This window comes from Solea senegalensis, linkage group LG1, assembly GCF_019176455.1.
Source record: "Solea senegalensis isolate Sse05_10M linkage group LG1, IFAPA_SoseM_1, whole genome shotgun sequence".
Taxonomy (NCBI): Eukaryota; Metazoa; Chordata; class Actinopteri; order Pleuronectiformes; family Soleidae; genus Solea; species Solea senegalensis.
This window is the reverse complement of record NC_058021.1, coordinates 23,876,065-23,902,067: the sequence shown is the minus strand read 5'-3', so window position 1 is coordinate 23,902,067 and position 26,003 is coordinate 23,876,065. Positions and strand designations below refer to the sequence as shown.

General features: G+C 39.8%; 1 protein-coding gene across 1 annotated transcript in view; it reads right to left on the bottom strand.

The window, feature by feature from the left end:
• The window catches only part of ctnnd2a (catenin (cadherin-associated protein), delta 2a), a 151,373-nt gene that overhangs the window by 26,573 nt on the left and 98,797 nt on the right, over positions 1 to 26,003 (bottom strand). Inside the window, exons 14-18 of the mRNA XM_044035173.1 lie at positions 24,551 to 24,737; positions 12,243 to 12,360; positions 9,559 to 9,741; positions 6,482 to 6,655; positions 3,687 to 3,837 (exon numbers count right to left, since the gene is read on the bottom strand). Coding sequence (XP_043891108.1) covers positions 3,687 to 3,837; positions 6,482 to 6,655; positions 9,559 to 9,741; positions 12,243 to 12,360; positions 24,551 to 24,737 — 813 coding nt within the window. The remainder of the gene's footprint in view (positions 1 to 3,686; positions 3,838 to 6,481; positions 6,656 to 9,558; positions 9,742 to 12,242; positions 12,361 to 24,550; positions 24,738 to 26,003) is intronic.

Genomic DNA, 26,003 nt, shown 5'->3' with positions numbered 1-26,003 from the left:
TGTGTCAGTGAATGGGACTCATTTATTGCTACACAGGCGTACAGTACATTATGCAAATCAAAATCCATGAAGGAGATGGAATCAGGAGAGAGACAAAAACAAAACAAAAAAATTGACAGATGAAAAGGATGATTCTCAGTGACATCAATGTGTCACCAAATCACATTACTATGGGACTGGAATAAAAGCATATATGTGGTTATCACATTCACGTCTCTCTCTTCTTCTTTCTTTCATCTCCCTCCCCTCTCCTCTTCACCCCCCCTCTCATGACATGGACTCTCTCTGCACTCTCTCGTGCCTCTCTCGCTTGACTCGCTGCCATCCAATCTTTACAGTGCTTTCCACAGGATCTGACACTCTGATGTTATTGTGTAGGAAAGATGATTTTCATCTCGGCTCACTCTGCCGAGGTCTCGTGCAAACTGCCATTCCCCCACGGTGACGCTGCCAAACTTACCGGCACTAACAGCTTGTGTCACACTACTTCACCAGTTTTAAGAGATGAAGACTTAGATTTTGGCTTTTCAGAAAGAGCTGATTTTATCTGAAAGATGCATGGGAAATTCTATGATAATAAGGTATTAACTTTGATCCCTCAAAAGCACACAATCTGCTTTATAAAATTGCCTTGTTGGACAGTGTTAACCTGTTGTTTTGCAGAGGTGTATGGTGTCGAGAAAAAGGTGTAGAAGGTAAGATGTGGAAAATAGAGCTTGCGAACATGGGTGGCGGGGGGGGGTCCTTAAGGACCAGGATTGGGAAATACTGGTATCTGACTGACTGTCTCATGGTCGTCTTTGAATGGAAAAAGATCGTTTGTAATGCTGTTAGCTGGCTACAGACTACAGCCAGCATAATCATCACAGTCTCATTCGGTGCAGTAAGCAATTAGTAATTATATAAAACAAATGAAACAAGAAGGTTGCTGGTAAAGACAGTCCCTGTGAGACTCAATATCAAACACTCTGACTACTTCCCTTTTCTTGGCCTGTGTAAGTTTGTTAACATTAACATTATACAGTTTCGACTGCACTTCCAGCATTCTTCCACAGAAGTATCATGATGTTGCCGTGACCTCCAGTGATTATATCCAGGTTGGAATGACTCCCCGACAAAGTATTCCAGCCGCCAGGGGGTGGGGTGTCCGGCCACTTGGTGGAGTAGGGGTGGGGGAGGGCAGGGTGTAGCTCCATAGTACCACGTGACAGCTGGTATACTCCATCACCCCCAGTTTATTGTCCTGTGGGCACATTTTCTTATTTCAACTGCTTCCATTCTCCATCTGTGCAACAACTGTATATAGCACCGGAGACCACAGCAACATCATCCTACACTTCTGAGGAAGATTGCAGGAAGTGCAGTCGAAACTCTAAAGGGAAACAAACTTACACAAACCAGGAAGAGGAGAGTAGCCGGTGTATACTTTTGTGAGCTAGAATGAACCTCCTTTCTGGACTAAAAATAAACTCAGAATTACCTGAATGGCTGTTGAAGGAGCTTAAAAATGCCTAACCTGCATGTCGTCATGTTTCCATTACCCTTCAATTTACAGTATATACATATATATATATATACATATATATATATATACATATATATATATATATATATATATATATATACATGTTCACTTGTTTTACCAACATCATGGACATAACAATGCAATAAAACTGCATGGTTACATGAGGATTTTTGTCACTGAGAACTCAAATGGCTAATGCAGGAGCAAATGCATTTGGTTTTAATTCACAGTAACTTGTGTGACTATGAAACAATTATAACTCCTTCAAGATCTCTGTTTCCTTTTCTGATTTGTCTATTTTTAAACAAATCTGTCAACACGTCCTTGAAGGTGACAGCCACAGTTGCTATGGGAGAAGGATGATCTGCAAAACTCCCAAATTTGTCTACTGCTATATATATCTTGATTGTCCTCTGTTATCCTGTCTCTGTCTTATGCTGGGGGTGCAAATCTCACACAAGACCTAAAGCATGTTGTCTTGAAACCAATTCAATTCAATTCAATTTATTTGTATAGCGCCAAATCATAACATACGTTATCTCAGTATGTTGATCAGTATGATCAACAGACCTCTGTTCAACTTTATTCAAATTAAACATTTATTTTGATGCTGTAAAAGCAAATCAATCTTGAAATGACATATTAAACTTTTGTCATTTAATATAATTCAGTCATAATTTAACAATCTATTGCAACAGAGGGACATACAGGGATGGCACAAATCACATTTTAAACTTAAAGGCCTGTTAGACTCTGATCTAGTGAGGTGAAGGTTGGAGTGGAGGCGGTAAAGCTTTGCCAGCAGCAGCAGCAGAGTGAGGCAGCGTTGGTGTCACAATGTAAACTGACCACCTCGGTGTGAGTGTGGCTATGATTGGAAGTGACTAACTGATTGCGGTCGGCTGGCTGTCAGCTGATTATAGCTGTGGTGTAGGAGGCAAACACTTTATTTTTCCTAAGACCAATAACATTGAACTCTACCTGGTTGGTGGTAGAAAATCAGAGTACCATGACTATACATGTGTTAAAATTACATTTACTGTACATATGTTGCTCAGTAAACTATACTCCACCTTCATATTCACCTGCAAGTAAGGGTTAATGTGTCATTAATTTATACATAAACATGTTCTTTATCAAGAGTCTAAGCTGTGGTACATTCTGTTTTTCATTACTTGTCATATTAGACAACTGAAGGGAGAACCGCAGAAAATGTTTGAAAAAAAACAAAACGATGACACACAAAGGTCCTTGCCAATTATTCTGCAGAAAAACAAAACACACAAACCACAAAGACACAAAAACAAATCAAATCAGACTGAGAACTTTCTTGTCCGTGAAAATGCTTCAATTATCCCATAATCCGCTGCCATGTGCCAGCCAGACCATCACAGTATGGGTATGCAGAGCTTTGCCGGCGGCAACACTCAAGTAAAACCCAGAGCGGCTCCGCAACTCCCTTGTCTGAGACTCAGGGTTGCTATAGAAACCACCCAGCCCACCGGGAAGCTGAGATAATCAGAGATACCAGAGATAGAGGGATGATGTCATATATACACACACACAAAGTAACAAGTACCCAGTGATCCCAGTCCTACAATGTGGTCTTGCTATCAGTCCATAAGCTTAAAGGAGGATCACTTCTCACCACTATCACATGTTCGACAGCATATCTCTCTCTCTTTGTCTTTCAGCCTCAAAACAGACACACATCTGTCAAAATGTTATTTCCCATGTTGTTACAAGAAGAAAATTCAGTGGGTGTAATTCACACATTAGCAATCATCCATGGTCAAAGCCAGGTAAGCCGTTTCTACGGCGACTACAGGGTGGCATTTGTGTTCAATTACTTTTAATTAGTGCAACTGGCTACAGGCTCTTTAACCTTGTGCAAAATCACTTTAACACAAGCTCTTGACTTGCATTCTTTAAATGAGAACAACGTGAGAAGGAAAGCTGACAGTAGTAGAGCTTAAAGAGAACGTAATTAGAGATGGAAATCGGCCCAAACAACAAAGTGTAACAGCGCAGGGTTGTCCACACTGATATGAGCGGGGAAAGATTAATAATGGAAGACGTCAATGCAATGGCTTCATGTAACAGGTTGAGGATGATGCATCACCTAATATCAGCTCTTGCAAAAGCCCTTGTTAATACTCACCGATGAGCTCTTTGTTCCTTATGTCCAGGGCCATATTTCTGAGAGCAGTGGCCACGGCACACACCACTTTGTCATTGTCTATCCTCAGTAACTCCACCAGGATGGGAAGTCCTTTCTCCTTACGCACAGCAACCCGGATATACACCGACCACTGACAGGGAGAAAGCAGGAGTTACACAGAATAATCTGGAGGAGGAGTGAGGATGAAATTAAGGTTAATATAATTTGATTCATAAAAAAAACTAATTGATTTAATTCGGGGGAAAAAACACTTTGGAATGTTCTTGATAAAATAAAGATAGTGGGGGGTTGTGACACTTGATTTCAATTGTTTTTTTACAACATAGGTTTTTACTTTTCCAGCATTATTCTTGATTGAGATAATGGGGATGTGTGGCACCCAGTTGAGATGACAATTACATTCATGGTCACACAGCACGCCAAACAAAAGAAAGGCCACTGCAACAATAATAGCGCTTCCATTTGCTAATGAAACCATGTCATTTTAGCTCACCTTACAATAATCACACTGTGACGAAGCCTGATTTTGAATCCATGTATTTTCTTGCTTCCTTGGTACCTGTGTTGACTGCTATTTTTGTTTTTTTTTGTAACTAGAGACGCAGGAGATGTTATATTCAGGGGGGCAGGATGAGAGCGGCTGAGGCATTAAACTGACTCACAAGTGATATACTCTAATGGGGAGAATTGGAGAAATGAACCAGAAAGGTTTGCAGCTTGGAGACCACTCTATCCTCCCCTCAATAACTATCAAAGCACACTTAAATGGACCACACCACATTAACGGGTTCAAGTGGTGCCGCCTTGTGGGTCAACAGGAGAAGACTGGGGAGGTGCTAAACAGGAACCAGTCACAGATATTTCAGGTGAAACTGAGAGATTACCTTCCAAGGAAATGTAGTGATTGGGTAAACAATGGTGCATACGATCATTTTAGGAAATAAATCACCCTTGAAGGGAAATTATCATGTGTCTTAGCCAAAAGCACATGGAGAAGAATCTGCCAGCAGAACGCCAACACAGCTTCTTTGGAAACTGTTAGTAGGGGTATTCCCAAAGCAAGGAGGATGGGCTTGCTTGAAATGTAAACACACACACGCACGCACGCACACACACACACACACACACACACACACACACACACACACACACACACACACACACACACACACACACACACACACACACACACACACACACACACACACACACACACACACACACACACACACACACACACACACACACACACACACACACACACACACACACACACACACACACACACACACACACACACACACACACACACAAAGAGAGAGTGAAAGATGCAGTGAGGCCAAAACTGGAAAATGTGATTTCCTGAGGACCACCTGCACCCATCACCCACCAAAAGCAAAAATCTAATTTAAACACCTCCCACAAATCAACATCCATCTCAAAAAAGTGTGGCTCATTTGTTTCCACAGAGCAAGATTTACTTGTCATAGCATTTCTTGACAATCTCCATCAACATCCCCTGGCATTATAGTTATTGTAGCCGGCAACGTCAGATGCAGTGTAACGATTTCAAAGTCAATCCAAGGTCAGACCCGCACACTTTTCTGCCTTTCACCCTACACTTTCCCTCAAGGCTACAACTGCCCTTGCCAATACAACCGCGTACCACCACATGCTCTCCAATACAAACATATGACTCAAACATCATTACCCTCGAGCTGCTTCAATCAGTCAGCTGCAGCTGAACCTTTAAAACCCAGTGGACATAGCCTTTCACACGGTGCTGCAGATATGGGGATACAGCTGGGCCACACAGTCACTACTCTCTTCTCTTCAGGTAGTTTTACACAGAGCAGACATCAACCTTGTCTTGGACAAGTACTCATACAGAACAGTATGAGCATTTCCCATAAGGACAGTTTTGTATTCACACACAACTAATGCATTTATTTCTTCATCTACTCTATATAATCTGTACATTCCTTAAATATTAAGTTAAGTCAATGTGCGTGAATTGGTTTCTGATCTATTCATGTGCATTATGTACTTTTAGCCTTCATAGAGAGGCAACAAATTCCTCTCTCATATTAACTGCCTTCATATTAGTTTAAAATAGTTTTATAATCTCAGAGCATTCACCTTGTCTTCCTCAACTATCCCCAAATTCAAATGTTACACGAAGCACTGGAGATTACAACCACTTTCAAAGAATGAACCAAAGCAGAAACAAGTCAAATTCCTTGTTTGTGTGCAAACATTTGGCCAATAAAGTTGACTCTGATTTGGAAAGAAAAGTTTAGACATGATATTCAGATATGTTTACTCTCCCTTATCAGCCTTTTGATGACAAACAGGAACACAGGAACAAAGCTGGAAAATACTGATCAAATGTGTGGTTTGAGAGGCAAACAAAATGGGCAAATCGCCTTGGATGTACAATATCAAGGCGTGAGAAAAGTCTTTAGTGTTTTATACACTTAGAAAATAGCAGTGGTATAAAAACCTTTGATAAGCAGGTAATACCTTTCATGCCTAAAGATCTGTGAGCTGACCTTGAATCATTAACAGATAGTAGCGCTGATTGATTTTCCGCTTCCTTTTTTAGAAGATTTCTAATCAGTAAGCCATTTTTTTAGTATCTGTCTTTGCAGAACCATTTGAAACAAACTCATTTGTTTAAGTTCCTGTGTACTTAAGAGACTTCCACACTGACATTCAATAAATAAAAGTTAGGGGGGAAAAAACCCAAAAAGAAGACAAATACTAGCCGTTACCTTCCAACTGCCTGCAGCCAGGTTCTGCAGAGCTCCGGCTGCTCCCTCGAGAGTGTCGGGATTTGAGCATTCAGACAGCAGGGTGAGGTAGGGCTTGACGATGGTTGGGTGCCACAGCATTTGCACACCTTTTGGAGGGTCTGCCATGTCTGGAAAGGGGCCCACACCATCCCACTGGGACAGAGATTAGACAGATGTTTTGTTAATGTCTGCATTTATTGCCATCACTGATCTGCTCCAGTACTTTTTATGCTCAAGAAAGAGAGATGTCTTCGGATGAGTGTATATTCTCATTTGTCCTTGCTTTATGTCACAATGGCTGCAGGCGCGTCTGAAAGCAAACTGCATTTGCTCCCTGTAAACCCCAACCTATTAAGAAGTCAAAAAGCCTGGTAAATCATTCCTTGTCAACCTGTTATGTTGAGAAGATTGTTGATGGAAGGGCGATATGGGAAAGGGCAAAAGGAGAGACAGAAGAGAGATGAAAAGAGAGACTATGAGACAATATTTCACTCTTACCTTTGCTTTGAGCGATAAACCTTAAGGCTCCAAACCCATCTTCTCCTTATACCTCCTGCCACCTCCTCTCCTGCACTAGTCCTTTAATGTTTAAACCACTTTGTTGAGTGATGTGTCCACACCTCTTTACCATGAGCATGATCTCACAACCATTCCTCACTTTCTTTTGCATTACCTAGTCCTGTTTTTTTCTCCCCTGTTGATCATTTCTCTCCACGTTGCTCTTACTTTCTTTTTGCCCACCTTTTATCAATAACTCCCGTCTCATTTTTATCTTTTTTTACAGTTTTTTACACTTTCCTGTAGACCGCCTCAGTTCTTAGCTTGAATGCTCCGCTCATCACATCGTCTCAAGGTAAACCTGGCTAGTGTGGGTCTTCAGAGAGTTGCTGTGCAGAATGTGTGCACGTTATTTAACTATACATAGATGCTCTGATCATAGAATCAAAGGATTCTTATAGTTTGAAGTCTGTAGAGATACAAGAGCAGGGGGAATCAATATATTCTGTTGACTAGAAACATCCTACACTACATACTAAATAGAGCAGAAATGTATAATGTTCATTTATATACCTCAAAGTACAGTACATGTATAACTTCTCTGAGCATATCAAATATATTTTAACTTTCAGTTTGCTTCACTGTGAAAAAGTGTTTCATACTCAGACTTGAAGATAGATGAGTAAAAAGGGAATTTCATATTTGACCAGTCTAGGGTTTATTCTGCCTTTCAACCCAGCATCAGCTGGGATGGACTGACTGGCGCTCCCTCTATGACCCTGCAAGGCGGAGGCTGCATATATAATAGATGGATGCTGGAAATCCATACACCCAGCATGATTAAGAGTCATTTTTCTGGTGGTTTAGGCTGCATTCCGCAATAAATAGACATAACCATTGATCAGGTTACACCAGTCTTGTTATGTAGGGGTTCCCAACCACCAAGCATGGGACCAGGAGCTTGGTCTGGGCTGAACCAGGCCATGAAAACCTCAAAGAAGCAAGCCGACTACACAGTGTTTGATTAAATATCACAATAGAATTCATATTCACTGAAAAATACCAAACCAAAATAAGGCTTTGCAGCAGACTGAGTTAAAACCCCACTGCGTCTGTCATTTACACACATAGCACCATGCTATGACACCTTATCTATAGAAAACAGGCCCAGGCTCCCATTGCTGGTATTGAATACTGGGGTTGTGTGTTTTGTACAGTGGTTAAGGTTGAATAATGCTTAATGCCACACTTTAACATGAAATTAGTGGTAGAGTATGCTCTCCCTGACAGGACCATCAGAACTATGACAACTGATGTCCGATCCTTGGTGTAAAGAGTATAATCTGGACAGATAACTGGATACTAACATTGTTTAATAATAATTTATTAACAGCAGTAGGCACGCTCATCTTTAATGTATAGTTCTGGTTCTATAGTTCTTTAAGTATTTGTATCAGTGGTTCATTAGGGGTGTTGCAGTTAAGGCTCCTATGCTGCTCCTTGGCTTCATAATCTGAACCTTCATTGAATAATTGAGTATAATTCAATAAAATCTCTTGTGTAATTTCCCTTTCTCTTTCTTTACTTCGCCTTACTCTCATTTCTAAAACTGTAAAACTGTATTCCGCTGGGTTCTGTTTAATTGCTCTTTGTCTACACCCAACTCTGAGTTACTGTCTCTATTGCTCAATTCAGACCAAATCAAAAAATATAATTAAGGGCAAAATTACACACTATGCTATCAGATGTGAACCTGATGGTCCTGGGTCTAAGGTCAGGTTTGAGTCATTATATGGCTCAACTGTTAAAAAGGGTTCTAATTATTTCCAGTTGAAGTTAAATAAAAATGTATGTCATTCATTTCTTTTTCCGATTGTGCCAATGATCTGCTTCCATGCCTGTCACGTCTTACATATAAATACACAATGCCTGGTCGGTGCTGAATGGAGTTAAGTGAAACCAGTGCAGAGGTAAAGGGGGAGCTTTTTCATGAAAAGTTAGAAACTATCACGTGATTACCAAAGGATTAAAAAAGCCACTTGTGAAGCAGTGCATTATAAAAGAAGCAAATGGATTCCAAGTCTCAACATTCAGTTCTCCATATACTCTGTGATCTGTGACTTTCATCTGTTTTCCATTATTTACCACACGTCCCCGATGAAGGCGAGGCTGCCAGAACCACTGATGCTGCATTTCTGCTTCATCATGAAAGCTGTCCTCTTTACTTTTTGCATTTACTGTATGTGTGTGTGTATATACAGACAAGGAAACGGAGAGTTCAAATCTGAATAAATAAGCAGAGAAACAGTGAGAGCACATACATATTTATATGGAGCCAAGAGATCACTGAAAAGTTTGGGTTTGATATATAATGTGATATCTGACGTGAAACATTCAAGGTAATATCTTATTTTTTTTTATAAATGGTGTTCAACCTCTCAGTAGTGAATCACAGACTCCAGGCATCTACAGAAAGGAGCAGTAAAGATATAGTGGACTAATATTAACTGTTTACTACTAAACAACATCAAAAAAACATCCATCATGTCCTTCCTCACCTGGTCAACTCCCTTCTTTTTCTTCTTCTTCTTGCCCCAGCAGCCAGAGCTCTCACCGTCGCGGCCGCTGGCGTCCCACAGGAGGCTATCCAGCTCTTCCAACCCCCCCTGCTGGCCATGGGACGTCTCAGCAGCCAAGCGATACGACAGGTTTCTCAGGATGCAAACACAGTTTTCTACAGTCTGAAAGACAAAGTATGATTGAGGAGATGAGAGACATTAAGTGAAGTAGGAGGGAGAGGAGAAGAAGATGAAAGATGAAAAAGGAGGGATGACATGAGCGATGTACAAACACAAGAATATTTAAAAATAGACGTAAATGAATGAAGGGTGAGCGCCGAGGCAGGAGATTTGCTTTTGATGCTGTTTAATGAAAGCTGTAGCCTGAAAACACAGGCAAAGCATGCTAATAAAAACCGCCCACTCTGGCACTTTTACACTACTGGCCTTCCACTCCCACTCACGAGTCAGCCAGACAAACAGAGAGAGAGAGAAAAAACGGAGAGGTAATAATAACAACAATAAGATTTTGGATTTTGTTAACTCTGATTTTGAAACGAGATGAGAGGAAACTCAGATAAATGAAGAAAAATGACAAGCCCAATATATTGCATCACACTCCATTAACCACCAAGTTTAGAGGTGATCCCACCAGCCTGGGATATATGAGAGTGTAAGCGTGTGTCTCACAATGCATTGGTGTCTATTCTTCAGTGTGTAATTTCCCTGCAGTGTGTGTAGTTTGATATTTGGCTTTAACATCGCTGAAAAAGGGGAGTCATTGAGTCAACAGAGTGGAAATTAACAAAAGCAAATCATCCATCCTCTTTCTGTCCGACCGCTCCTTTCCACCAAAAACAAAGAGTGTAATTGAACAACCTAAAGAGATGCAACAAAACAAAACAATGTCATGCTCCAGTGAGCCGCAGGCATATCTTCAACTTGTTTTTCGCGTGCTATTGTAGAATGATGCAGAAGAAGTTGCATTTTAGTTACAATTTAGCGTGACATTTCATTTTCCAATGTGTTATTTCACATTTGCTCTGTGTCGTATTTTTTCTGGCTGTGCTTAAGGAATAAAAAAAGAAAGGTTCTTCAGTTTTTGTTTCAGCATGATTATGTGATGCTACCTTTTACACGAAGGTCAGATGTGGTTAGTTATCCAACAGCACTCCAGAAAAACTCTGAAGCTTTCAGGGTCTCTCAGTATGACAAGAATTGCACTCTTATCATGGTTTAACAACCTGAACCATTTGTGTCAATGACAGGTGTTTCTGTGTGTGTGTGTGTGTGTGTGTGTGTGTGTGTCCATCTATATTTGAAATGCGTGTGAATATTTCTGTAACCTTGTGCATTTCTATCCTGGCATGTGAAGATGAAAGACAGAGCAGACAGATCTAATCTAATTGGTCTGAACGCAAATCCTGATAATTCCTGTAGGTATTTTGAGATTAATCCAGCGCAGAGGGGTCAAACTGGCGGCCTGCGCATGTGCCCCCCCATGCCACCAGTGTTTACATGCAGTTCACCAGTTAATATCATATTAAAATGAAAACATGGCCATGACCCCCTCTTCCTTTTAACACAGGTGTTACACTTGTTCAAAATGTTTTTATAATAATCATAATAAGACATGTGGTTGAAATGATCACATTATTAAATGCATATACGCTGGTTTGGTGTTGTAATCACTGTTCATGTTATTATTATTTACTTAAATTTAGATTTATTTCTCTGAAAAGAAGTCATTTTAGTTTGAAATTGTGTGAAATATCATCTTGAATATCTTGATTGTGATGTCATAGTGGACAACTGTGTTATAATTTTAAGGTGATATTTCCCTCCCGCTGTTGAACAGTTGTTTTTCCCACTTTTTCTCCCCAGACCAACCCCCCCATTGACCAGACGCGACTAGACGCTCAAAGGCCCCCAGGTCATTTGAGTTTGGCACTCCTGAGCTAGAGATTAAAGAGCAATTTTCTCATTTAATGGATAAGCAGACAGTTTGAGGGAGTCTGGACAAGGCAGTGGAACATTACAAAAAAGAAAAAAAAGGACAAAAAGATGGTGAATGGCTGTGCGGCTAATGGACAACACTGCTACAACTGAGACGACTCTGTGGTTAAACTACCAATCAGTCTTTGTTAGGAGGACTGCTCTGATCACTGTAGTCAGAGGGTGGAGAGGGGCGGGTGTCGACACAGTGATTAAGGACGGCCATTTAGACAAGGCTGGGAGACCTTGAGAAGTCGGCCATCCACAGCACACGACTGTTTATATCATGTATTATTGACTGGACCAAACATACTGTGTCATGTACACAAACATGCCATCATGAAGGCGCCGCATATTTCATGTAAATTAGTCGCAAGAATGGTGATTTTAAATAAGAGCTTAGCTTACTGCAAATAAAACATGTGAACTGAACAACAAATTCTCTTTTTCTTGTGGTTAAGTTAGGGAGGCAACATGGGTTCATGTTTTTTTTCAATACACAAACTTCCCACGTCCACATGTGGGTGTGGGTTAGAGTTACGGTAAGGGACTGCCTGGTGTAATTACATCACACACCCATCTCCACATGGTACAAATTATAATGCAAAGTGCAGTGGATGGAGGTAAAATGAGAAATGGGAGCATGAATGAATGAAGCACATCCACATAACACACAGATCGACACACACCTTGCTGTCGATCTCGTTGCTGCCCAGAGAGGTCTGAATGACAAAGAGCAGAGCATCTGTCAGGCCGTCACACTCCCTCATTCTTCGTCTTGCCTCCTCACCCGCGGAGCTTACATTCCTGTAACACAGAGAAAACTGGTCACAAGGAGTAGGAGTGTACAAACATGTGTGTGTGTGTGTGTGTGTGTGTATTTGCCAAGGGAAAAAAAGAAAGAGAGTTTGTGATGAGCGGGGAAGAAAAGACACCAGGCTAGATGAAAGAAGAAAAGAGGCCTATGATAAGAAATGTAGAGAGTCCAAGGAGAGAGTGTGAGAGAGAGAAAAGAGAGTGGGACAAGGGAACTTGGCAGTTCTCCCTAAATTTAACAATTGAATAGAGAGCATTAAAATTCTGGATATATCTCAATCTATGCCCTGAAGGCTCACTTCAATTTAAAGCACTTGACTTGAGTCCAAAAATAAGAGAAAGAAAATGAAAGGGGAAGAAGAAAAAAAAAAAGAGGCAGCTTTCGTTGAGCAGTTGGTGCCTGGTTGTCACCGCCAACCCTCACACCAATGGTGCTTTGATAATTTGACAATATTGTTCCATTTGTTATTGGCAGCTTTGCCAATATGATGCACGAAAGAATGAATTTTAATTAAAATGGAGGTACAGGTGGTTGGTGATGGATTCCAAGCATTGAGCCGTCTATGATACAGATGAGCTCACTATAGGACATGGATTCAACGGTCTGTGTCTGTCCTCATTATTATGCAACTATGGACCACGAATGACAACATGAAAAGAAGTAGATAACACTTCCTCAAACATAATATACATGTTTAAAAGTACAAGTACATTTTAATGTACATGTTTCATGTTCAAAATAAAACAAATCATCAACACAATCAAATAAATATGCTTACAAATACTAATGTTTACACATGCATTTTACTTGTTGATGTTTATGTTCAAAAATGTTTACTTTACATTTACTGACCTGAGCTTGAGTGTGGGCGCAGGATATATAATGATACCGTATGATTTATGGAAATTGGGTGAAAATATCATTTTCACCCAAAGTATACTTGCGTTTTCCTAATGCTATACAGGTGGAAAAACAAGCAGGTTTAAACTCGATAAACCAAAGCAAACAACATCAAAACTTTCGTTTTCCAAAGACGGCTTCCCTCAATCTTCAGCTCTAAAAGCCTGAAATGAAAAACAAGCAATAAGAAATCATGCTTTTTTTTTTAGGGAATCACTGTTAGAGCCATAATAAGCAAATGGTATGTATAATAATAATAATAATAATAATAATACAATATTCCCTATAATTTATTCTCAGGCCTGTTAAATGAAAAAAGGCAATAACATAATTATATAACATACAGTATCATCATACATATCAAATGCTAAACATAAGTTTGAGGACACTACTTCACTCAACCTCCATTACACTGTCTTACTGTGTGTGGAGGTGAGTGACTGTGCCATCATTTCAACTGGGAAAACAAAGCAATTATTGAGGTTTGGCAACACGAGCAGAAAGATTCTCAGTAAAATGTCAAAAAACAAAAAAAAACAAAACAACTGATGAGGCAGACAATTGTTACGTGAACGAGACAACTTTGTGATGGTATGAATGAATGAGCTCATCCATCACATTGGCATACTAAAGACATCACAGCTGTTGCACCAGTCTATTAGACGGGGTCAATCATTTTTTTTCTGTATAGATGAGAGCGAGAGACAAGGGGAAGAGGAAGGAAGAACTCAATTAAAACTTCACGTTCACAGCTGCCTGCTTCAAAGAGAAGGTCAAGTCATTTTCACCCACTCTGAATGCCAACGGACACGCGAGCCTACAATGGAAAAACCCACTTAGTGAAGACAACATTTTCTGTCAAGCTGATGTAAAACAACAGAACTGTGAAAACACTTCACCTCCACTAATGTTCAAGCACCAAGGACATGCAGTGGGCTGGTGAGAGGGTGGATTATTTGTTACTTCAGCACTCAGCCTTGAATATGCTGACTTTTTACTGACATTTTCATCAACTCGTTTTTTTTTCTATTTTATCTGATGTCTTATAGTTGCAGGCGAAAGCTCTTCATAAACGTTGAGAGAATAAGAAACTGGGAGAACAGTCAAACCTTGAAAAGGTCCTTGCTTCGGTTTCATAGAATGGAGAGAAATTTGAGAAAAACATAAAAAAACTAAAAGTAGAAATCTCTTATTCAGTGCGGCCTAAAAGGGAAATCAAGAAATTTTATTCTCTTTATACACTTCGGCGCACCAGAAAGGTCCTGATGAAGATAATTGCAGAGCTCAGTCTTGTTGCCATTTGGTTAAATTGCAGTTACTTTTAGAGATGAATCGACATTTGCTGAGGCTTTTTGTTTTATTGTAAATCTTCTCACCTCAAAACCACTGTAAAGCACAGCATCTGAGCTTCAGCTAGCATTGCTTTTCCACTATACAGTTCCAGCACGACTTGGCACGGCACAGCTCGACATGGTTGGGTGGAGTTTTCCATTACTATCGTACCTCCTCAACGTGGGCAGAGTCATCATAACATGGCTGCATGAAACTGCCGTGACGTTGTTTTATGTGCGACACACACAAACTAGTGACTTGTAAAGCAGTTTTTTTCAGTGTACTGAATCATTAGACTCAGTTAATTAAAAGTTCAGTACTTCCTGCATGACCGGAGCACAGACTCCGTCTGACACAGTCACTGAACTGAAATACAGTGAAAGGGGTTGTGATGCGGCTCACAATCACTGGCTTGCTGCAGTGCGGTCGCTAAATACACCAGACTCCTCTGTTAAATACTATGATTTTAAAAAATAAATAAATAAATATCCTCGCTATATGATGGAGATTAACACTTCTTCAGGATTTTTAAATTGATTTACAGTTCAGCATTATACAGTTTGATTCCTGTGTCGGACGTCACGCTCATGACTCTTCCAGCGATGACACTCTCTGCCGATCAGTGTCTGTTGACACATTTAGTATCGGCTCAGCTTGCATGGAACCTCGCCCGAGCAGGTACTAATATAGTACCAGGTACTAGGGCATTAATGACTTTTTTAATCCATCATATTTTTTTTCACACCTCCACCCTGCAGTTTGAGGCCTGAAAGCAAAACCTCCGAAAACTCCTCAAGAACACGCACATATACAGTATGAATAGTTGCCAAGAAACAATTGTTATGTATGTTGTAATTCTCTACAATACAAAGAAAGAATTTAACTGGATTTCCATTTTTTTAATACATATATCAAGTCTAAATATTGTAAACATAGACCAATGACATCCTTGCAAGAGCTGCATTAATCCATCCCAGTGCAGGATGGGGCTCATTTTGTCGAACGACTTTGCTTAATGACAGTGATAGAAGCCAGATCCCACTGATGTGGTGATTATGCTTTTATGATTTATGATATTAACACTACGGTACAGTGAGTAAAGAGGACATAAGAGTGCGTATGAGGATCTTCATGCTGGTTTACACCCATGTGTGCATTTGTGTGGTAATCATGGCGACTGCCCACATCCTTAAAATTAACCATTTCCATTACAGCCTTACAACTATTGTATAAGTGGCACTCGTCACTAATTCAGTCCAACCCATTAGCCTTTATATTTAAATAATTACCTGCTGAGCAAAAAGACACCGAACTTGATTAAGTGGATCGTTCCAAATTCAACTGCTGTTTTTTTTTTTAGCTGCAGTGAAGAAGCAGGAGTGTGTAATTTGGCACCAGTGCAACAGAGAGAGCCCCATTTCCTAATTCGACCACATGTTATTTAAATAACATTGTGTACTAGTTCAGTAATATTACCATTTGCGATTATTATGTGATTTCTGTATTTCTAAAATTTAATAAACCACATTTGGCCGGTTCTCATGGGGAATTTCTGGGAGGAAACAAGGAAATGTGGCATGCATCCTCTTTCATTAAAACAATATTTAAAAAAACAACAATTACTATATTGATTGGAGTGCTGTCGCATGGCTCATCCTCAATTAAGTACAGAATTGTAAAGAAACTGTTTTTGGGAACAAATGAACAAGCATATTTTTTAGCATACATAGAACCAAAAGCCATTTACAGTTTTTTTTTTTGTTTTTTTTTTCTTACAGCAGGAAATGGAGAGTATTATAAATGCACCCCTGTGGTTTGAGGAAGGATGCCAGTAATGAACCACAATGTCTGACTCCAGCGAGGGATCTTTGTTCCAATTCATCACTTCCTCCCATCTGTCCAACCGACATGAACTACACCAAAAAAAGCTGCCATACGTACACTCTCAATACATAGATGTTACCCCAATCATAAATCTCTGCTAGGTTTTTGTTTTTACAGACAGAAGACAGTACAAACAACTTCCCTGAGTGTGGTGGATTATGGGGACATCATTTACATGAATGCAGCTTCTTCAGCTTTCCACTGTCTGGACATAGTCTTTCACAGTGCTTAACTCTGCCTCCGGAACACACCACTGTGAACTGTGCGCTGCTCAGTCACTTCGCTTTATGGAGGCAACAGCACTGGTTTACAATTATTTACAAGGCCATATTGGGCAAACTACACCCATATCTGTGTCACCTCATGTTCCCGCTCATCACATCAGCTCCTCTTTAGAATTCCCAAAAATCCACTTGGCTTTTTCCTACGCTGGACCAAAACTGGACTTAAATGATTTTATAACGTCTTAAGTGTATGGATTTATTATTGTCACAAGATACTTCCTGGTAAAATAAAGGTAAGATAAATAAAAACTAATAAATCTACCTCTCCAATTGACCTCCGATCACCGACTTACTGAAATCGATGAAACAAGAGTTATGTGAAAGTTATGTGCATATAAGTAATTTGATAAACCTCATGTAGTCTAGCAACAGTCCACTGCACCAAAAATGATTTTTTTAGAAAAAAATCTGCAACCCATGCAGTTTCCATTATATTTTAGGGTGTATTGTGATTCATACTACTAGAAATTATTGCTGTAATTGTAGTCATAAGTCATAAAATAATGTGTAATTATAATACACATCCTTATACTGTATATGTCTGGAGAGAGACTAATACACTTATATTTTGATATTTTCCAAAGTATCTTCCCCATATACTGTATGTGAGAAAAATCTCTACTATCTGCAGATGCTGCTGTCAAATCCACTAACATGTTTTTTTCCATCAACCATATGGCATAAAAGGAAACTAGACGAGTTATTCAGTTTTATTTGACATTCATTTTCCTTTCATTGCTGCAACAGTATGTGACGTAGTGTCACTCAGTGAGTCACTTTCAGTCGCTTTTCGCTTCTTGGCAACTCGTGGAACATGTACAGCGTAGATGTGAACATGCATCTCATACAGATGGCTCTCTGATGTTGCTCAAGGAACTAATGACCACTGAGTGACTTTGTGTCAAACAGCTGGTGTGTGGTGGCTCCGCACAAATGTCCGACCATGTGCGTACGTGTGAGGGTCATCACCAGATGGCGCATGCACACGCACACAAAACCCATTAATATCGATGGAACGAATAAGGTTTTGTGACGACAAACCTTCCTTATTCATGACTGAGCTAATAACTCATCATTTTTTCTCCCTCACACACATCTGCGGGTGCCTGAAAGGAAACAAACTGAAAGTGTTTAAGGGTGTGAGATCCTGATAAGTACAGAGACAAACACACACACACACACACTCACAAACAGTGAACAGCATCAAGGTGGCAGCTTTTTCATTCTGGCTTGGCAAATAACCAACAACCTGCTGAGAGGTAAACAGCACCTGAAAGAAGGCAATGGAAACTCCTCTGCAGGACAACGTGTGTGTATGGCCTGATAACACTGTGTGTGTGTCTACCTGTGTGTGTGTGTGTGTGTGTGTGTGTGTGTGTGTAAATTGAAAGTAGCCCTTAATGCTTACCTTCTCCTGATTAGACAACAATATGGGTTCATCTGCATCATTAGCTGCTCGGCTCACATTTAAATTGGGCACACATTACAGATATAATAAAGCACTTTCTGCATTGAAATATCTACAAATGATGACGCTAATGTTATATATTTTATTGCGTAGTGTACTTACAAAGGCCAAGTTATAGAAATGCGTATTTATATTCAAGGTAACAGAAGGTTTCATTGTGTCCGCCTTTTAATGATGATATCCACTTTAGCTGTCTCTGCTTTAACTTCCAGGACAAAACCCAGATAAAACATCAGAGTGAGGAAGAATATATATAGTACTTGTTATACAGCATGATTTCTTTTGGTTTTCTCATTTTATTCTGCTCATTTGTCACTCAGGTATCATGACTAATGACTCATTTTGACAAAAACTATCGTACACACTGAAACAACTTGCAAAAGTGCCAGGATACTACATTTAATAGCAAAACTATGCTATGTGCACCACACCGTAAGCTATGTGTCACACCACAACCACATCCGATCTTACACTTCAAAATAAAAGCCAAAAGGTCTACATATTGCGTCATTGCTTTTTACGGAAGGTACACAACTCATATCTGTGAAAAAGCAACCCAGGAACATAATATAATAATGTAATTACACTCCTTAAAATAGTCAAGTTTGATAAAACTTGATAAAACTAACAATAACTGCTGCTCCTTGCGGGATTGTACGAGACATTATCGCACATTTGGCCTTTTGTGAAATCATACAGTTGGTGAAATGATCGTACACATGCGATAGTTATCGTACATCTCGCAACACTGAACAAAGGGGACAACAAGACAAGCAACTGTAGCCCTGACACCAGTTCATTATCATTACCATCCATAACTCCTTCATGTTGGCCATAGCTGCTATGATTAAATCAGTTTAATACATTTACCTTTCAATTACCACACATTATGTGTGTGCTCACATATATATATAAAAAAACTGCAACCACAAACAAAGCACAAAGAAATTTACACCAACCGTATACAGTGGCTCAGTTACTGCATTTAACTTCCACTGCATTTTTATGAACTGCCCTTTAATGAACTATGTGTGAATTGTATTTTATGTTGTCTGTATCATCTTGGAAAAAACATTTATGTATTTTCTGTCAGGGACTATGGACTTAAAATAGCAGCGTCTGCACACTGCAGCATATTTACATGTGTATACTAATGTTCATTACTATGCTGTTTCCCTTTTAAAATAATCAGAAATAATACAAACACTCACGTATTTAAGGGCAAATAACAAAAGACAAGTTATGTAACATGAATGCATTACAGGGACACACAGGCACACATAATTAGAGGGTAGAGATCTGAAATTGAGCTGAGATACACTGGGACCTGCACAATGTGGCCTTGTGTCATTTTAACCTCCCAGAACAGACAGTGAGATGGAAAATAACCCTGGAGAGCTGCAGAAACAACTTCATGTCTCTTTGTGTGTCTCAGCTCCCTTCTATGACATCCTGTTAGTCTCTCTGTCACATTCTTCACACATTTTACCATCTCTTTCTTCTCATCTTTCCAACTTTTTTCGCCATTGTTTGCTGTGCTCTGGTCCTACACTCTCCTCTACCAGCTTTTACAATTTGTTCTCTAACTTCACAATATGGAGCAGCACACTGACAGCATCGTTTGTCTTCTCCCGTATCTATGGAGGCATGCACGCACGCGCACACACACACACACACACACGCACACACACACACACACACAGACACACAGAAGGACCTCCACATTAGTGAGTTAGGAATCAATAAACCCGACATAAAAGTTGAAAGTCCACAGACATTATAGACAAAAACTGACAACTTAGTCTTAAAGGTTAAATACATAAAGCAATACATATTGCTTTCATACAAATACAAACAATAGGCTAGAAGCACCAGAATAATGAGGCTTATATTAAACAAAATCCATTTAAAACCTAGACACTATTTTGCTGTATGTGCAGGCCTATCATGCTCATTGTTTAATGTATTATTTACAAAGTTTATTTTATATAAATACCTAAAGACATACAGGTGGTAAGATAATACTTTTGAACTGCTATTTTACAAAGCCTGCGTCATCAACTACCAAAATGTGTAAATTAACTTAGAAAACATCATAATCTTATATTACGTTTGTAATAACCTATGGTGTGCCCTGCTCTCAGTCTCTATTCACACACAGGTGGACACATTTGATGCAGTTCACCATACAATGCTATCTGAATGCAAATTTAATAATGCATACGAGGCTTATAAAAATACTGGAGTTGAATCAGCACTGCTTTGAAATACAGTACAAAATCCCCCAATGTCATATTTGTAGCAAATGCAAAAAACTATTAGTGGACTGATTTTGTACAGGTGTTTTATGATATTGAGTTATTGTGTATAATCATCATGTCCTACCACACAGGCCCCCATGGCAGTTCCTGTGCTGTGCTATGAAGAATGCTGACAACAAGAGCCACGGGGGTTTATAACAAACACCGACACTGGATTTCTCCCCTCCAAGTGCTGACAGTATCAGTTAAATACCCAAGTTACAGTAATACCTGGCACTGCCAGCTGTCGTAAAATTTTTGAACAGCAATCAAAGGTGGTATACTTAATACTCCTGTGCAGAACAACAAAGAGTAAAGACTACGAGATTAAGATTGATAACAGCATGATTTTGAGACTTATTAAAAACAATTGTGCAAGCAGGTGTTCACAAATGGAAAAAAAATCCTACTAGCAATGTTGGCCTTTGTTTTGGTATATTAATTGCGTGCAAATACGTGTCACTCAAATCGGCATCTTGCACCCAAAATTATATAAAATGTGTACAAAAACATTCACGACATCTTCAGAAAGGATTGGAGATACCATTCAAACAAACGTGAGAGGAGCCTTCCAGAGACAGTGGTGAGGATTCATCCAAAAGCTGCTGGTGGTTGATTGACTCCACAGCCCAAAAACTGATGGCCGATGTGGACATGGAGTTTTCCTCCCCGCTGTATCAACCCTCTGTGGAGCTGATGTGTGTGTATGACAAACACATTGTTTATGGGTTTGAAGATCAGATTAAAGCTATTTTTTATGCTAACCAAATAGTCCCAATAGCACAGTAGAAACTAAATAATATATAATATTATTAAGTAAATAGTTACAGTATTTTAATGGTCATGTGACTATTTTTGTTGCAAATCTGCTGCCTCTACAAATAAGGTAGTTTTGCCTGTTCAATTATAATGTTCATTTATGAACAATCACTGAGCACCTTTCAGGAAAACCCATGTCCCTGCTTCAACCATGCATTCATCCACACAACCAATCGAGTGACATCAGTGCAAATCATGCAGACACTGACCAGTCGTGCCAGTTAATGTTAAAATCAAACATGAGAAAGTTTGACAATGTGAATGTCCAAATGACAGTAACTGCTACAGTTGTGGTGTCATTTGAGCGCGTCTCCTGGGATTCAAACACACACCACAGTCTACTGAGTTTAGAATGGTTTGTAGAAAATAAGAAATTGTGTGAATGGATATGGCTCCCTGAGGAGAGACATCAGCCTAGTTTGAGCTGACATTAAGGCTACGATAATCATTCTTTACAACAGTGCTGAGCATAAAAGTAGTAAATCTAACTTGTCCTATGTCAACAGGCTTGCAGTGGTAATATAATGGTGTGGAGAACCATCTTGGTGCAGTTTATGACCTCAGTACCGGTGAGTCATTGACTGCGCAGCCTGAGTTCACACGACATGATCGGGAGTCTTAAAATCCTTTTGTTATCATACATGTGAGATGTGACAAATAGACGTAATTCTTTTTTTTTGAAGTAATCAGTTTCTTGTCTACAGGTTGACCACTGGGCTTTTACTAAAACAGTGTTGTCCACCATGTTTATTTTATACTTCATACTGCTGTTTTTCCTGGAGGACTGTTGTTGTATTTCTCCTGCCTTAAACCTGTCCTAAGGTTGTAGAAAAGTAATGTTAGGGGAATGTTGTTGGAACCTATAGAGAACGTTGTGTAAAGGTTGTATGAAGGTTGTGACAAAGTAATGTTTTGGGAACCAAATATTGTTAGCTGGGTAGTCTCTGATTGGTTGGTGGTTTCGAACTCTAAGTTACTGAAAAGAGCGTCATGTTGAGGACATTTTCATGTGATACACTTTAATTATTTTTGCAGTTTATCAGTAACAGTCAAACTATTATTATTTCAAGGTTTAACAACTAAGGAAGAGAATTATATCAGCACAATGCACCAAGAAAGACTTGACACACAATGTATTGGTAAACGTCTGGAAGTTGTTGCTATGGTTACTAGCATAACTTAGCAAAAGGTAAATGAGTGAAAGGGAGGAAGAGAAACAACTGTGCATAGGATAGTGTTTTTATGGTGTGTGGTTATATTAAATGTAAATATGTGCTAATCAAACAGTAAAGATCCAACATACATGTATGAATGTACAGTACGTTGCATGTGCATGAGAGCCTTTACTGCAAAGTCGAATAAAACCATGGTGAATTAGTGGATTATACAAAGTTGAAAACTGGAAAAGTTGCACTTGAGTAATGTGTGTCCTACATGTAGACTGCTCAGATGTACTCATTAACACACAAACATTTTAATTGTCTGATTTTTCCTTTTATAGGGAAGAAGAGGGAAGAAGACAATCATGACAGATTAAGAGATAATCTGATTAGATAACCTGTTATTAGTCCCAAAATATAATACAATTACTGAATTGAAATAAGGATGCCAGGTATGTATGCATGCATGGGTATGTGTGCCAGGAGAAACCAATAATTTCAAACCAGGTAATTTACAGCCTGTTGATACAAACAATAACTGATAATGTCAAGTCCGTGGACACCACAGCAGCTGTCCATTGATTTTACATCAAATATTAAGCTACATGAATCTAACAGCTTGCCACTTCTAATAGAATTAAAGGCAGATTAAAACAGCAGAAGATGCTGAGATGTATCAACAACACAGCGTCCGCAGCCGACACACACAGACAAATGATTTTGCTGCTCAGGAAAGTAGTGGTTGTTGATGCTTCTCTTCAGTGGCAGTCAGTCTTAAAGTGCTGCAGGGCTGGCTCCCGAAACAACAAAAAACAAATATATAAAACAAGATAAAAACCTCCCATTTATGAATTTCAATGTTCACTGAAGAGTCTCTAGATTCAATGTCTCTGCTTGTTTATACTTAATGATAATATTTCCAGTTCACTGAGCCTGTTTGCCTGTAAGCATACTATTCGCTCTGAAACACTGAGCTGAGGGAGCTTTGCAGTAACAGGCTTGTGCACAGACAGCAGAGAGGTGGTGCACATGGTGCAGTCACAGCTGAAGGCTCCACATGCATCACCCAGGGCATTTAGCATTTAGCGAGAGAGCCCGCATGCACCTGTTGGTCACGCAACATGGCAGGTGATTGGTGGTGATGTGATTTGGGACACGTGTCACGGGTCGCTGGGGGACGCATTAAATCCTTTCTATTGCACCTGCTAATTTGCTGCTTCTCATGTTGCCACCTCACACTGTTAGATAACTTTATCATATGACTTTTATTTACCCTGTCACCCTTAGGACTCAATTGTAGTGCATCACCTCTTTTAACATAAAAAAAATGTCCATTACATTCAAACCGTCATTAAACCGCTCACACAATGCTGATTAAGAGCTCATTAATCAATCAGCTCCACATGACTCTCTCTGCACTAAACACAGGAAAGTAATTAGTTTAATGTCAAGACACACAAAAGCAACAGCAACATTAAGGGAGCATGAAGCGAGTCGGCTGCAAACAGGTTGATGTAAGACTGAAAGCACAGAGAAGCGCCAGCGAAAAGTTCAGAAGCAAATTCTGATGCCAAAAAACCTGTCGATGGGCCGTTTGACAGGATAAATGTACTGCTGGTGTACACAAAGCCAGATTAACGATGCTTCTGACGACCAGACAAAGGCAGAATAATGGCATCGACAACAATAAAAATCACCACAAGTTATGCACTGCAGCTTTGAAATGAAGGGTAGTAAAACACAAAGAATAAATACTATGAAAGGAATATTTCACCGATTTGCATTCAGCTTTCTAGAATATTACTAGAATAGGGGTAGTATTTTTGATTTTTGTAATACAAAGCTAAATGCAAATCGGTGAAGTATTCCTTTAAGAGTAAAAAAAAATGTGTCACTTTCACCCTCAGCATCGCTATCCCCTGCTATCATAGCCGGAAGTCAATCACATCTTAATTATATATCTATATGGCATGTTGTTCTTATGATTGGGGGAGAAAGAGAAGGAAACATAATAATTAGAGTGTTGCTTTTACCTGAGGCAGCCTGTAGCATTGCGCAGCACCTGGGAGGTATGAAGATGGAGCTTCCGGTCCTCATGATGGTTGGGGGAGGAGTCCCAGTTAGAGTGGGGGATGATGACACTGTTGGTCAGAACTGCCAGGGCGTCCTGAATTATTGGCATCTTCAGGGCGTCACATGATGACAGGTTCCATAGCACCCCTGCATAAAAAAGAAGAAGAAACATTAATAAAGTTGCTTGTGTATCTACTGTATGACACTTGTTATTTGTGGGTTGCATGGGCACATCACAACTTGTTAACAGTGTGTGGAAGTTCTTCATGAGTGACAATGCAGGTTGACACATATTACACGCATCATACCGTGATGTCTGTGGCAATTAATTATTCTGTCGCGTCCAAACAGTTAGTCATTAATACACACTGTGCGGCGGAAAGACATACAGCATCAACACAAACAGTCTCTGAGCATATGAGCAAGTTATACAGTTATCTAACAGTCAGCACACAAACAAATAGCTGGCAGAAAAACTTGCAAGTTTGTATGTATGACTATTTATATATGAAACTCCCCCCCACACACATAGTCAGATGGATACCAGATGCCTTTTGCAGATTGATGGCAGCACCTTCTATCCATCCATCTATCCATCCGCTAGTTAATCACTGCTGCTTGCAATGGTCATCTCCACTATCAGAGCAAGACATACCAAAATTGATGTCGCTACAAAATGAGACAAATGTGGGAAACAGAGGGTGACAGAGATATCAGACACAGAATTAGAAAAATAATCACATGGGAAGACAGCAGGAGGAGCTGAGTGATGGCTCAGCAAGACAGATTGAGACAACGGAGGAGCAACACGTTTGAATATGACAAACTATGAAAAGCTGTGGCGTTGAAGGTCACCATCTCTCCGATATTTGGCGTCAGACTGCAGATGTCTCGGGTCCTGGGTGACAGATGTTACTACAGGAATAAAATATGGGCATAACTCAGGACAGACTGTGCTCTGTGTGCAATGGACTGTGTTCATAGGGGCTGTCAGCGTGCTGAAATTGGTCACATTCATTCCACAATACATTATGCACATATCAATTTTTGCTCAGGTCTTGTTCGATGTGATCATAATTGAAATATATGGGCAGCAGGGAGGTGCAAAGTAGTGATTAAAGATACTGTCATCGGATATGACAGCAGTATTCAAAGTGAGCAAGACAGTGAATTACTAAAATGTCTGGGTGACTGCGCTGTAGGTAAACCTGTCAACAAACACTGTTGTATTAAGACAGCGGTGAAAAAAGGAAATGGCAAGCTGGGTCACTACGGGTATTATTACACTCCACAATCTTTACTTTCAATAACGCCATCTTGTGCAAACTGCCACGCAGACACCGGGTGGTGGTAGTTTTGCATCATCAGCAGCAAACACCAGTCTTGATGTGGGACAGTTTACTGCATGCACCA